We start from the raw sequence: 15,909 nt of genomic DNA, 5'->3' as shown, positions 1-15,909 counted from the left end.
AGCTTGCCACGCCAGTTTTCGCACTGAGTTCAAAGAATTCTCTTCTACTGGAGCTTCTCTGTGGGTTCTATCTTTTATGAAAATGTTTAGTATTGAGTTCATTCAGTCAACAAATATTTTTTAATACATACCATGACACTCAGTGCTGCCCCACGAGGGTTATTGTCCTCTTGAGGAAAACAAGTGGTAGATAAAAAAGCAAGTATCACCTTTTGGAAGTACATGTCAAACCATGAAGTAATAGAATTTAGAGAACCTAGAAGCAGATACCTGAGAGGGCATTTAATCTAAACTTTCCATAAATGAGTTTCACAATGATGTTAAGACAATATGAACCGAACTCAAGGAATTCCCATTGGCAAAATGGCTTTCTGCAGGAAAGTTGGCTGTATAACTGAAGTTACTTTGTTTAAAAGTAATCTCATTGGTCAAAATCTATTAATTCCTAGGAGGCAGAGGTGAGTAGAGATTGAGATAATAAATAACTTCATAATTGAAACAGAAATTGAGCTGGGCTTGGCCGACAAGAGTGAGATAGTGGTGCTGAGATTAAAGGACTAACCTTCATTTAAACAACTTTTCAAATACTAGAAGCAGTCAGTCACACCAACTAGGCCAGACAGTCCTCATTCCTTTACCCTACTCAGTACATCATGTCATTCATCAAAGTTTATCATCATTTTAAGTAACTTCCTCAGGATTCTCTCCAATATCTCATTTCCACCTTCAGAGGGAGAAACTAAAGGGGTAAATAATCACATACTCCTTATGATAAAAATAATATTTTCCAAGACTCCAGATTAATCCCTTCATTGTCATGCCATATACTCTTCCTTATCTGCCTCAGTATCTTCATGGACTTCCAAATAATTTTCAGCATGTGAAACAACACAGAAAGATCCTATGTGCCCTTTACTTGGTCTCCCCTAATGATAAAATCTGGCAAAACTATGTCACAACCAGGATATTGACATTGACACAGTCAAAATACAGGGCATTTCCATCAACACAGGGACTCCTCAGGTTGCCCTTATAGCCACTTCCCTGTCTCCTCCTACCCATCTTTAACTCCCGGCAACCATTAATCTGTTGTCTATTTCTATAAATTTGCCACTCCAAGAATGGTATATAAAAAGAATAATACAGTAGTGACCTTTTGGGAGTGGTTTTTTTCACTCAACATAATTTTCTGAAGATTCATTTAGGTTGTTGCATATATCAATAGTTTATTCCTGTTTTATTACTCAGTAGTATCCCATGATATGGATATGCCATAGTTTGTTCAACTGTTCACATGTTAAAGAGCATATAAGTTGTTTCTAGACAAAATAAAGCTGCCATAAACATCTGTGTACAAGTTTTCATGTAAGTCTTCATTTCTCTGGGATAAATGCCCAGAAGTGGAATTGCTGGGTTGTATGGCAGTTGCATGTTTAGTTTTTTAAGAAGCTGCCAAACTGTTTTTCAGAGTGAGTGTAGCATTTTACATTCCCATCAGCAATGTGTGAGTGATCCCATTTCTCTACATCCTTGCCAGCATTTGGAGTTGCTGCTATTTTTTTATTTGAGCCATTCTGATAGGTATGTGGTGATATCTTATTATGGTTTTAATTTTAATTTCCCTAATGGCTAGTGATGTTGAATATCTTCTCATGTGCTTATTTGCCATCTGTATGTCATCTTTGATGAAATGTTTCTTCATATCATTTGCCAATTTTCTAATTAAATTGTTTGGGGTATTTTTACTATTGAGTTTTGAGCATTTTTCACATATTCAAATACAAATCCTTTGTCAGATAGAGGGTGTGCAAGTATTTTCTCCTAGTGTGTAGTTTATTTTTTCATCCTCTTAAGTGGGTCTATTACACAGCAAAACTTTTAATTTGATGAAGTCCAGTTTACTTTATTTTCCTTTTAGGGCTCATGAATTTTGTGTCAAGTGTAAGAACTCTGTCTAACCCTAGATCTTGGAGATTTTCTCCTATGTTTTTCCCTAAAAGTTTTATAGTTTTATGTTTTACACTTGAATTCAATTTTCCTAATAATTATAAGGCTATTCAGTATCTACTCCATATTGGATTAGTTTTTATAGTTTGTGGGTTGTTTTTTGCTTTGTTTTCTTTTGTTTTGTTTCTTTGACCAACTGGTTCGTTTCATCTATGTTGTTAAATTTATGTGCATAATATTTCCTTATTCTTCTATAGGATCTGTCATAACATTCCCTGGTTCATTCATGATACTATTAATTTGTGACTTCTCTTTTTTCTTTTTCCGTCTTGCTAAAGATTTATCAATTTTATGATGTTTTCAAAAAACCAACTTTTTGTTTCATTGAAAGGAACAATGAATTCTATTATTTTATTATTTTCCTGTTTTCAAGTTCATTGACTTCTGCTCTTGTTTTCATCTCCTTCCTTCTGCAAGCTTTAGATTTATTTTTCTATTTTCTATGCTCTTGAGATGGGAGTGATTTGAAACTTTTTCTCTTTTCAATTGCATGTTTATTGCTATAAATTCTTCTCTCGATTTGGGAGGCAGTCATTAAAACCATGGGCTCTTTTGTCAGGCTGCCAGGTTTGAGTCCCATCATCAGTCTTTAGAAGTTTGGGACAAATTACTTAGTCTTTCTAAGACTTTTTTGTGGGGTTTTTATTTTCACTATACAATGGGACTTATATATAGTACCTACTTCAGGATTAAATTATAAAATCCATCTATAGAACATATATGGGTTTTTTTAATGTAATCATTCAATAAATGTTCTAATGCCAGACAGACTAATCGAATCTACTGAAACAGAACTACTCTAAGGTCTATAACTAAATTCTAAATTAATTTCAATGTCAAAGCTGCATCAAACGCCATTTCTCTTTTTTCTTTCCCTTTCTTCATTCAGTCCAGTTCCAAAAGGTCATCTTCTTTCCTGGTCCTTCATTCCTCAGATCTTGACCACCATTCCTCTCCTTTTCCTTGGAGAATCACTTGAAATTCAAAATAAACCAACCAACCCAAAAAAGAGCCCTTCTGAGGAATTTCAGTGAAGAACCCCTCTGCGATATCATTTACATGTGTATGTTTGGTTCATTGTTACTGAAAGAGAATAAATTCAGGAGAAAAGACAGAGTTTTCAAAAAATCTGCAAAGTAATTAGAAAATGGACTTTGCAGTTTAGATTCCTATTTCTTCCAAGAAAATAAAATGAAGAATAGGATTAGGATTTGAGTCCTGTTCCTAAAACTATTCATCTTAAATAAATTTAAAAAACAATCTACTTAATTATTCTAACTTTAATAACTTACCCATCAAGCTCAGCAGTTTCAATATAGCAAAGGCCATATGGCTCACTACTTGATAGGAGAAGCAGATCAGCCTATTTTAAAAAATCAGGATAAAGAATATTTGAGAAGAGGAGACTGGTTGAAAGCCTTGTATGTTATATCATCTCTCCACCACTATGAGCCAGGTGAGCCTTAAAGAAAAAGTGAGAGAGGTGAAATCCTGTTCCACCTTTCTGTTATATGCCCGGAATCAAACCCTCCCTCTACCTGTTCCTGTTTTGCACACCCTTGACCATTAGAACATAAGCAAGGGCAGGAAATATCATAAAGATAAGTATTCATTTCATTTACTTTTTTGCAAGAAATATATAAAATTCTGTTTTCTTGCTTTGATCATTACTGATGGAAAATATAAAACTTTCCCCAATAGATGAGATAAATGGAAATATAAGAGCAGGGGGCAGGCAAAAAAAAAAAGATGGGGAAAGACACAAGTGAAGTAGAAGGAGGAAGTTGAAAACAATAGAAAAAATAATAGAGACAAGGAAATTTTAAAAAGAGAGAACAGTTAAAAGAAAAATAAAATGAAAAAATAATTTGGAAAAAATAAAAGGATGATGGGGTTTAAAGAAGAGGAAAGAGAAAATAAAGCAGGGACTAAGTAAGAGGGCAAGATAGAATAGAAAATGTGGTAAAAGACAGTGGAAAACATTCAGAGACTCAGTAGTTGGTCTCTCACAGAGAGAAACCATTCTATGTGGCTGTCCATTTGAGCTTTGGAAATGACATTAAAATTCAACTTTAGAATTGTGGTACCTTGCTATATTGAGAGGCTGTTTATTTTATGTCAAGTTTGAAATTTTATATTAAAATAAGGGTTCATATTTCCACATCTTAGCTATTGTAACTAATGCTGCAATGAGCATAGGGATGCATATAGCTTTGCAATTTAGTGTTTTTGTTTCTTCGGAAGTGGAATTGCTTGTTTACAGATAGAAAAATGGATAAAGATGTGAAATATATTAATATGTATATATAGACAATGGAATATTATTCAGCAATAAAAAAATGAAAAATTGCCATTTGTGACCAAATGGATGGACCTACAGGATGTTACACTGGCCTCTGTTGCTAAGGTTAGAGTGTTGGCCTGTGCACTGAAGGGTGTCAGGTTCCCAGTCAAGGAATGAGTTGCAGGTTCTATCCTTAGCCCGGTCAGGGCTCACACGGGAGACAATTGATGTGTCTCTCTTTTCTCCTCCTCCCCCTCCCCCTCCTCTCTCTCTCTCTCTCTCTCTCTCTCTCTCTCTCCTCTCACCCAGCCCAGCCCCTTCCATGCTCTTTTAAAGTATCCTCCAGTGAAGATCGACAAAAACCAAAAAAAATCAAGATGGGTAATTTGAGCTCAAGAATGGTATACACTTTTCACACCTTCCCTCTATAGTGAGTATGTTTAGGTTACATTGGGACAAGTCAGAAAATAACTTCTGCCACCACAGACTTCTGTGACTCATCCATAGATGAAGAGCCTTGATAATGCAAACCCATTTATTCCTCAGAGCAGGGAAAGAGTGATTACTGGAACTCACAGGGTGGGGAGGGGGGTGGCAGGCAAACAGTCATTAATTCCAACCAAAACCATCTTCCTTATAAGCCCATTTGTACTTTCTTCTCTCAATTATTGGTGCCTTTTCCCATGCCCTGTCAAAGGAGGCTTAACTGTGTCTCCCAAGAATGAAGCAGCGTTTTCCAATACAATGCCCCTTCCCCCACCTTCCACAACAACAACAAAAAGAGCCCAAGTCCCTGACCCCTGAAAACCTGAAATACTCCAATTAGAAAACCTGAAAAGAATTCACTGAACTTCTCTGAGTCCTCAGAGCCAATGACATTATCCTCATAGGTTTATTAGGCATAAGTAATGCTTGTTGAATTAATAAATGAAGCCAAACTTCAAGCAATGATAACACCTAAAAGCTGTACAATTCTTTAAGGGTTTACAAAATACTCTTGCATAATTGCATCAGTTTATTTGCTCAACAATCTTGTGAAAAAGTACTACTGTTCCCATTGTATGGATAAGAAATCTGGAAAGATCATCCCTGGCCCCATAAGCACTAGATGAGCTAAATAAACTTGTAAAAAGTCCATGGCCTTTACAAGTCATGGTGAGAGTGTTAACACATTTAATTGAGGAACCCAAGGCTCCAAGAGATTTCACACCATAACATGACCACTCAGAGCTTAGAGGGCAGACCTGGAACTAGACTTCAGAACTCTGACCCCAAAATGTATACTCTTTCCTCTGGTGACTATAAAGTCACTGGAATAACAACTACAAAAAACAGAAAGCATTTTGCTCTGTATTGCTTTGCTTTATTGGTGAAACCAAAAGTACAAAGGTGAAAATAGTGGGATAGTGGCTCCATAAACTGGAGGAAAGATAAATTTGTAGAATTTATTGGAACTCCATATTTGGATCTTCCTTCATCTTTTAAGGCATTCTCACACATGGAGTTCTTCTTTATCATCTACAATATTTTCTTTTCTTTTTTTTGTAGTCCAAAAATAGAAGTCCAAAAATATCTCCTGTGGTATGAGTACACTTAGGGGAAAATATGATAATATAGACAAAAATCAGAATAAAGTCATGAAAATGTATGATATTATAGTTAATATTTTTGTTTAAAATTTAAATTTCATATCCCATAAATGCATGTTGTACAATAATATGTACTAGATATATCATTATTTTTGTTTTTATAAATTAATTGATTTGAGATTAACAAAAAGATGATTACAAGAAGAGAAGGGAGAAGAAGAAGAATGAACATCATAGGCTTGTTTTAAAAAAAATCCTTGCCCTTACATTTCACTCCCACAAATTAGTAATTATTTATAAACAGAACATTGCCCATTTACTTTTTTATGTAGAAAATCATATGTTGCACCTCTACACTATAGCAAGAAGCTTCTTCTTCAATATGACTCAGATAAGTGTTTAAACAAATCTTTCTCTGAAAATTCCCAACTTTCTTCTGTCTCATATTTTTTAAAGGAGGATTTATTTACAGAAATTAGAGTGAGACAAGTAACTCTGACTTGAAGCTATAAAACTTAAAATAACAAAGAGGGCAATTAGACCACAAAATGGCCTCTCTGGAAGGATGTCCAAGACAGGTGCTGAAAAAGACTAGATGAGACACCTAATGGGTCCAGAGAAAGCCAAAGCCTATTCTTGCCAGGAAGGCAGTTTAGGTCAACTTCATCTTTCTAGTCCTTTCATTTCTATACAAAGCAAACCCTCATAAATAGGATTTTAATAATTCAAAACAATAATAGAAACTTCCTGATTCTAATAATTCAGATGGAGCATACATTTTCTCTTCCTGTAGCTTATCTTTTCTTCAAGTATACTGCAAATTAACAGTATTAATTCCATTATTGAGGGATAATATTCCACTTATGGGAGGAAAAACTGTTTTGAAAGTACTCTGGAGCATTTTAAAGGCTCTTATTTAATCAAACAATTATAAATCTTTTGTATTTACTACTTTAAACGATCCCAAAGGACATAGACAAGGTGATAATCATTCAGCCTTATCTGAGTTACCATGTCATTGAAAGTGATTAATCAATATGTCTTTTAATATTTTTATTGATAGAAGAGAGAGAGAGAGAGAGAGAGAGAGAGAGATCAATTTGTTGTTCCACTTATTTATGCATTTGTTGGTTGATTCTTGTATGTGTCCTGATGGGGGATCAAACTCAAAACCTTGGCGTATCAGGACAATGCTCTAACCAACTGACCTACCCAGCTAGGGTCAATATGTCTTTTAAAACATTTTGTAATTGATACTTCTTACAAATGCATCATGGCATTCCCTCTATAATTACTGTGCATTAGTACAGATTTACTAAATTTTCAAATGTAAATACTGCAGTATGTTTCAACCCAAGGTAAATTATTTAAACAATACTAAATACTCACAGCAACAAATTGGTTATTTTCCAATTTAATGATGTCTCCCACTTTGACATTCATCCATTTTTCATTCTGCAGTCTATGAACAAAAACAAAATTAATTATTTTCAGGATCAGAAAAGAGTCCAGGGAATGTATACACAATGGAGCATCATATGACAAAAGAAGCACACAGGCTTTTCTATCTAGAACGCTCAAGTCAAAGGACCTTACATGACAAAACCTTTTACCTGAGTGATATGGAAACCAAGGTCCAAAGAAGTCAGCTGACTTGGCTAAAGATTCCCAGTGAGTTAGTGATAGCCATGGTGGTAAACTCAAGATGGTTGGGTGCTCTTTCCACCACCCCATGGTGCCAGTTTTATATAGAAGCTGCTAACTCTTGCTTGCATTTCCTTGGCCAGAACATTAAGGAGGGTGGGGGAGGCAAGGATAAATTTAGTCACCACATTCTTTTCAAACTCTATTATTGTCATTGTCTCAGGAGTCTGTGTAACTGAAGGCAATAAGTGAATGAGGAGAGAGAGGTGTTATCAGAGAAAAGTGTGGGTGGTCTTTCCCCACTGCGAGTGGGAGTGGGGTTCTTGTGGTACAGCTGGAATAAGCATTTTTGGAGGCCCCCACGGGAGGATGAGAAATGTAGAAAACTTTATTTCCATTGAATTACACCCTTCAGTAGAGCTAGAAGCAGAGGCAGTGTCCAGAGTGTCCTTTCCACGTGGAAGACGGGTCCAGTACAGCATCAGGCAGGTCCAGTACAGCAGCAGGCAGTCCATTAGTCCATCGTGTGTGAGGATCCACATCACCGTGGGCCATGTGAGCCAATGCAAGGGAGTCCCACAGGCCCAAAGTCACACAAGTCCCAAGAGTCCCAAGAGCACAGGGGAATGAACTCCTTTGTTCAGGGGATTAAATATCCCAAATTTCACGCCCTTGCAGTGCCCATGCCCATTCTGGCCAATGACATTTGTTCTCAGGTGTGACTGACAGCAAGCACCTTCCCTATGTTACCCCAGCATTACTGGGCAGCATCTATCTCCCCTCGGTTGGACCCCTTGGGGAGTGTAAGGTTGTAGATTCCTGATGAAGCTGCCCTAATGACTTGCCTATAATATTTGGCCTTCCCTTTGTTCCTTTCCTATTTTTAATAACTAGATTAATTACAATAGTATCAGAGGCAAGGGAGACTAGGTCACAGCAACAGCTAAAATGCAGGTAAGAATAAATGCAAGAGAATAAATTTTGGAAAGGACAGGAACAACACCGGTGATAAAAGAAGACTCAGAAGACTGAATGAGAAAGACCACCTACAAATCATCCAGCCCTGTGCCTAAGGATGGACTTGGTGGCGTCCTAATGGCTAAGGCCAACGGCTCAGAATTGAGAACAGCACAGCCATGGTGCTGTACACTTTCTCTGAGGCTTCTTTATATAGTGGAGCCCTGAGTCTATTGTTCATCGAGTTCAAAGGAGTTGATGATGAAAAGCTATTGTATCTAGTTGGTTGGGCCCCTAGTGACCATTTAGGCAGACAGGCTACCTGGAAACAGACCACCTGTGGCAGTATACCCTGAAGCTAATCATCCCTTTTGAAACTGAAACCTCAGTAAACCAGCTTGTTTTCCCAGTTGCTAGCCTTCATCACACTTTTTTTCTGAGCGATTCCCTTTCAGGAGAGAAGGCTGGGATGTTAGGTCAGGTTCCCCAACAAGTTAAGGTGGGCAGGTTAATTTCATTATGCCGTTTTTAAAAACAACCTAATTTACTTTGTTTTATAGGCTGGAAAACAGTTTTAAATATTTATACAACTGTGAAGTATGCCTCACACTATCAACCCTGCTGGGTCATTTGGCTTAAACACTCAGAAATATTTTCTTTAATATGGATCCAAGTACATGTTGTTCTGGAAAGTTTTCAACTGCAGCATTTTCATCTCTAGCCAGAATTCAATCATTTCTCCAAAGCCATACTTTCCTGCACTTTATCTAGTTCCACGACAACAGAAGAACCTAACAAGCCTTCTAAATCTCATTTTATTTATGTTTACAGGTACGGATTAGGTGCTGGTTTATTTCTCCCGGGGACACCTCCTTTGGAGCCTTAGCCACATTTCTTACGGGACAGAATCTCAGGTAAAAGTTGTTGTGAACAGACCAATAGGGAGACCATGTCTTTATTGATGGAAATTGCACTGCTACTGAATTGTCTGGAAGTCTCTATTGAAAGTGCATCTGCTCACAATAATATTGTAATAACTAAGAATGGTGCCAGGTGGGTACTGGAAATATCGGGGGTGGGAGGACATTTTGTAAAGTGTTATGATTGCCTAACCATTATGCTGTACACCTGAAACGAATACAAAATGATATTGAATGTAACTGTCATTGAAAAATAAAGTTTTTTTAAAAAAATAAAGAACATCTGTTTCAGGAAGAAGCTGAAATAATATTAAGTTCCACTTTCAAACTCTTATTCCTCCTACCTATACATTATAAGGAAGGCCTACACCTTACCTCTCCCACCCAAATGGAAAAGTAACCCCAACCATAGTGGAAAGGAAACATGACAGGAGCTCATATACATTTCAGAGTGCACATTTGACAGTTACGTTTGCATAGGTAAGTGGCAATAGCCACTATATGAGGGAACAAACCAAAACCTCAATGTTTTTACTTAAATTCTAATTAGTTTTTCTCCAATTCAGTGTATTTCCCTCTATAAAACCAAAGCTTTTTGAAGGATGTTTTTAAAGGTGTGATGATATCAAAGGGAATTACTTGAATTACCTGCTACACTTGGAAAAAATACTAGAACGAAACCTCTTTAAGGAAAATTTTGCAAAACCCCAGAGCATGGAAAGAATCCCTGATATCTATGACTATAAACATCATGTCCTACAGGGACCATACAGAGGAGTGATAAAATCCTCATGCTCATTCCCCTTATACCCACTTGCACCCCTATATGTATTTTAACATCTGCTTTTTTAACTTATTAAATATTTCCAGAAGCAGAAAAACACTCAGAATAATGCATTTGACCATGCTTTGCTAAGATGTGATTATTGATCTGCTCATGTCATTTCATAGTCCAAGAAAGCAGAAAGTACCTATAATACTATATGAATCCAAAATTCCTCACTTTATCTACTCTAGTCCTCTTTCTTTTTTTCTCTTGCCACCTGCCTTCCCTCTACCCAGAACATATACCTTTCAGTCTCTCCAAGCTCCTCTTCCCAAAGGCCCTATCTTTGGTCACCTAATCTTCTCCACCTGCTCCAATAGAACATTCTCTCCTAAAAGTACTCCAATATTTTGCCTCCAAAGTCTTAAGATTAACAGTATTTGAAATCTTAATTTTCTTCTGGTATGCACAAATTCCATGGAACACAGTAACACCTCTGTGGGCTATGGGCTGTGGAGATCGTTCACCAGCAACAACGCAGGCTGATACAAAATTTTTCTGAGCTTTAAGCAAAATGTTGTGAAGGTACACAGTCAGAAGAAACATGTCCTCAAAAGAAATATTATCCAAAACTATTAGCAATCTGTCAAGAAACGTCAAGCAATATTCCCTAGGTGTTGACCCCGACTCCAGCACTATTTAATTACCTCATCATTACATTAACCGACACAATGGACATGTCAGTTAGATTTAAGGACCTCATTCTATCAAAAAGAACATAACCCTTACAAAGAAACATGATTTGAAGAAACTGAATGAAGAGGAAGATGAAGAACAAAATAGATTATTTTAGAGGGGAGAAATTAACACTCTACAGATGTAATTAGAGTTTTGGAGAAAAAGGGCCTGTAGATATTGGTAAATTATAGAAGTATGTGATACCTTGGTTAAACTCCTTATTTGTATTATAGAACAATCGGTGTGTATAATACAATCAAAGCATAATTTTAATGTTATTTCCTATTCTATCTTACCATATTATAAATGTACTTAACGAGAACTTCAGAGGTATATTTTAATGAGTACTAAGGGTAGTATCTAAGAAGTAGCCAAACTTATTGAACAAGTATACACTGATAAAGACCTGCAAATGCATTAAAATCATCTCTATTTTAAATTCCACCATTTTTCTCATTCTACTCACTCCCACCACCACTGACAACACATAAAAGACATACCAGCAGGACTGGAGCAGCAGATAGGAAGATTTGCTTTAAAGTTTGTCTTCAAAATATTTCTAGACTTCTTCTAAAGTTTGTGTATAGTGACTGCATTTTGTCATCATTCTTAAATAACGAAAACGGATACTCTGTCTCTCCATGTGCGGCACAGCTGTTTTCACGGCTGGTGTTTGAAGCAAGCTTGCCCCATAGCTCTGTGAGGGGGACACAGGACGAGCTCATGGGCTGTAACAGTGACACTTAGCTCCACAGAATCGACATAAACCAACTTTGCTTTTACTTTTGTTGGGGAGAGGCCTTCTGCTCTCATGAAGGAATTGCGATATATGACTATTCTGAAAGCAAGTTAATTCAATTCATTGCACCGAATCAAGATACTCCAAGACTTTAAAATATGTGTATTTCATTTCAGGCTTTTAAATGGATATAATCTAGTTAATGCTTCTTTGAACCAGGTTTTTCAAAAACAGATGGGGTTGTAAGATAGCCTTTACCTTAGTAAAGTCACAAGCCAATTGCTAAATACGCCAAAATTCAAGAAAAGAACTCATAAAATTTAAATTCCAATGGCACCATAAAACATATGGAGTTTAACTGCCACAGAATAGTGACTAGAATTACCTAGAGAAAAGAATATTTTAATACACCTATTAACTATAGGCATACCTCAGATATTGCAGGTTCAGTTCCAAGACCACCACAATGAAGCTAGTATCACAAATGAATCATAATACTTTTGCTGGTGGTGGGTCTTGCCTTCAATTTGTAAGATTGCAACATCTGTGAAGCCCGATAAAATGAGGCATGCCTGTATAATGTCTATTCTCAGGACATCAGAGAATCTGAGTTCTGAGAAAAGGTGGTGAAGACTGAGCAACTGCATCTAACAATTGTTGAACCTGCTTCTTCCTGATGAGGTGTAGCATCCCAAGAGCTGCTAGGCTTCGCGGCGAATCTTCTTGAAGTCTGAGAGTGAGGTAACACCTACCATGATCCATGTCGCTGAACCATTGGCTGCAGAAGCTAGAAATCAAGTTTTATCGTGAGCAAGATACCAAGCCCATTGCCAAAGCCTTAAGGGACAGAAGGAGGAGCGCTCCAGGCTCCTTTCATCCTTTCCATCCTCTAATGCATCTGATTGCCCATTAGCAGTATTGATTCTTGAAAAGAGGATTTCCTCAAAAGCTATAGAAGCCCTACCTGGTTTGGCTCAGTGGATAGAGCACTGGCCTGTGGACTGAAAGGTCTCGGGTTCGATTCTGGCCAAGGATGAATGCCTGGGTTGCGGGCTTGATTCCCAGTAGGGAGCTTTCAGGAGGCAGCCAATCAATGGTTCTCTGTTGTGGGAAACTGATATAGGGTTAAGCCTCACTGACCTGTTGGCAAAGTCACAAACAAGTCCCAGCTTAGAGGGCACAGTCCTCTTAGCATAATTAGGCTTGACCTTATAACACTCCCTAGATCTTATCTGGGAAGCTAATGGGCTGAGGGAAGTACAGGAAGTGTAACTATGGTCAAAACAAGTGAAACTCACAAGAACTGTGTAACTATGGTGACCTCTGCCCTGTTTACCTCTGACTATAAAAGGTTGGTACGGCCTGAGCACCGGTGGAAGTCCTTCCTCCTGAATTGGACTTACCCGCCTGGCCCCCAATATTCCCAAGTTATCTCGTGTCTTTCTTCTTTCATTTGTGTGCGGCTCTTCTTCCAGATCCCGAACCCTGAACCACGCGGGATGTGGAGGGAAACATTTACCGACACTCTCTCATCATTGATTTTTCTATCTCTCTCCCTCTCCCTGCCTCTCTGAAATCAATAAAAATATATTTTAAATAAATAAATAAATTACTTATTTTATTAAAAAGACAGGTTGAGATACTAGAAAGAGAAGACAATAAAGAAGGTCAATATTATTGACCTCCCCTAATAAACCAATCAATTTACATACACTGAGTGTGGTTTCTTCTTTTTTCTCACCTTCATCTCAGACCTATATTCTTCTGCTCATACAGACATTGTTTTATTCACCATTGTTTCCTCAGGGCCTAGAATAATGCCTAGTTCATTGTAGGCACTCAATACATATTTGTTGAAAAAATGATAAATTAATGAATACAAAATGATTGTTGAATGATAGAATTTTCCTGAATGTCTAATAAGAATTATAGCAACCAACATTTATTAATGCCAGGGACTGTGGTGATTCCTTCATGTATAGGATTGCCAAATGAAATAATTGATACCTAATTAAAACTGAATGTAAGGTAAACAATACATAATTTTAAGTATATCTCATTAAGATTTGGGAATACTTATACTAAAATATTATCATTATTTATCTGAATTAAAAATTTAATTAGATATCCTATATTTTAATTTGCTATATCTAACAATGCTCTTCATGTGTTTATCTCATTTTATTCTCAAAACAACCCTATGAAATAGGCATAAGCCATCACTCCCATTTTATAGAATGAAAAACTGAGGTTCAGAGAAATTGACTTATTATGAAAGATTTATCAGACTTATTTTGTAGGATTTATCAGAAATTTAAATGCCTACACATTTTGATATAGATATTTCACTTTAAAGAAGTGATCATACCGCCCAACTGGTGTGGCTCAGTGTTTGAGCGTCAACCTATGAACCAGTAAGTCGCAGGTTGATTCCCAGCCAGGGCACATGCCCAAGTTGCAGGCTCAATCCCCAGTGTGGGTGTGCAGGAAGCAGCTAATCAATTATTGTCTCTCATTATTAATGTTTCTATCTTTCTCCCTCTCCCTTCCTCTCTGAAATCAATAAAAAAAATTTTTTTTAAAGAAGTGATTGTACAAGGATGTTTATTACAGTATTATTTATAATATCAACCTATTAGAAACCATCAATGCCTACCAAAAAGGACTAGATAGACACACCAGGGTAAACCATCTATTCAATGGAATACAATGAAGCCACAAAAAAAGAATAATATAGGTCTAAATGTGCTGATAAAAATATTCTATAAATTAATTATTAGGTTAAAACAAGCATGTGCAGAACACTGCATGGTAAGGTTCTAACAATGTTTTGAAGTGATGCTATACCTACACATATTTCTATTCCTACATGCATAAGTGGTTGCCACAAGAGAAAGGAAATAAAGAGAAGTGGAATGGAAGGAGACTCGGTTGTACACTATTTTGTACTCTTTGGATTATATTCAGTACATAAATGTTTGGCATTAATGTAGGTATTTTAAAGACCAATGGAGGAAGAAAAAAGAAAAAGTAAACTCTTCCAAGGTCACATGTAAGTGGCAGAGCTGGGATTGGAACCTGAGTTTACAAAGCCCATGCTCTTAATAAATCTATACTTGTTGTTCTCTTTTACTTTATTTTCTTTGATACTTATGTATTGCCTATTTAGAAAAAGAAGGAGCTGAAGGAATTTGATCACAGCAATAGTGCATGCTCCCAGTGTTTAAAACCAGCCGATCTGAAGACAGCTTGCAGTCTTGGTCACGTGACACAGATGTTCAGTGGACAGCAGCAGTTTCTGGTTCTTTTCAATCCCACTGCTGTCAGAGCCACACTAGAGGAAGACATACAGCTTGGCCCAAATCCTCTAACAACAGACTGGTGAACAGAATCTCATTACATTGAGAATAGCATAATACTCATATCTTTGGAATCTATTTATTTTGAAGAATACAGATGTCCCCCTCCTTTCCCTCCCTTCTTATTAGCACAATGCTTATGCTGAGGCAGAATCGCACGGGGAGGTCTGTGGTCAGCTCAGCTGCTGAAGATGCTCTCACACCAATTTTGCCAGGAGCAAAGGGTGGGAAGAAGGGGAGATGCTAAAAGATGCAGTCCTATGGCGTAGGTAATTTAGTTCAATTATTAGCTGAGAAAAAGTAATCAATCTTAGAGAGGTCTCACTTAATTTATATAAATCTTTATAGCTCCTATTGTGCATTAGTAGGAGTACAGAGATACATCCACAATGTAGCCTACTGTTTTGAAAGCAGAATGATCAATTCACTTACTAAGTTTTACCTGAACTGTGTAAGCCAACTGAGAGTTGTACAGAAAATGTACTCTCTTTAATCATTTCCCTGAACTGAAACCCTTCTCCTGAATCCATCTCTTAAGACCCTTTGTCTTCTGTAATTCTTAGTAGGATTCCATTAATACATGGCTAATAGATGATGAGACCACAAATTATTTCCAGAGGAAGACTATTCCACCTGCTCTCACATATGAATGCTAAAGGAAACACCTTAGATGGGCTGTGGAGAACACAGAATTATTTAGGTTTAGCTCAGATTTCTCAGCAGTAGTTTCTCAGAGGGAGATCTGTGTGCAGGAAGTTTATTGACAAGTACTCTTGGGATTAACACCTTTGGGGAAGTGAAGGAAACACAGTTGGGCAGAGGGAGGAAATGGGCTGTTGATGGCAATCACAACAGAGGCTCAGCCAACCCCATGGGGAGCTCTGGAGCTGGAATGCCCTTCAGAGT

The 15,909-nt window shown here is 37.2% G+C and overlaps 1 protein-coding gene across 1 annotated transcript in view; it reads right to left on the bottom strand.

Moving 5' to 3' along the window:
• The window catches only part of ATP8B4 (ATPase phospholipid transporting 8B4 (putative)), a 190,693-nt gene that overhangs the window by 114,750 nt on the left and 60,034 nt on the right, over positions 1 to 15,909 (bottom strand). The window contains exons 6-7 of the mRNA XM_023751673.1: positions 7,270 to 7,342; positions 3,300 to 3,370 (exon numbers count right to left, since the gene is read on the bottom strand). Coding sequence (XP_023607441.1) covers positions 3,300 to 3,370; positions 7,270 to 7,342 — 144 coding nt within the window. The remainder of the gene's footprint in view (positions 1 to 3,299; positions 3,371 to 7,269; positions 7,343 to 15,909) is intronic.

Source organism: Myotis lucifugus, unplaced genomic scaffold (genome assembly GCF_000147115.1).
Source record: "Myotis lucifugus unplaced genomic scaffold, Myoluc2.0 scaffold_23, whole genome shotgun sequence".
In the NCBI taxonomy this organism is placed as follows: domain Eukaryota; kingdom Metazoa; phylum Chordata; class Mammalia; order Chiroptera; family Vespertilionidae; genus Myotis; species Myotis lucifugus.
Note: the sequence above shows the minus strand (reverse complement) of the source record. Positions and strands in the feature narration are given on the sequence as shown.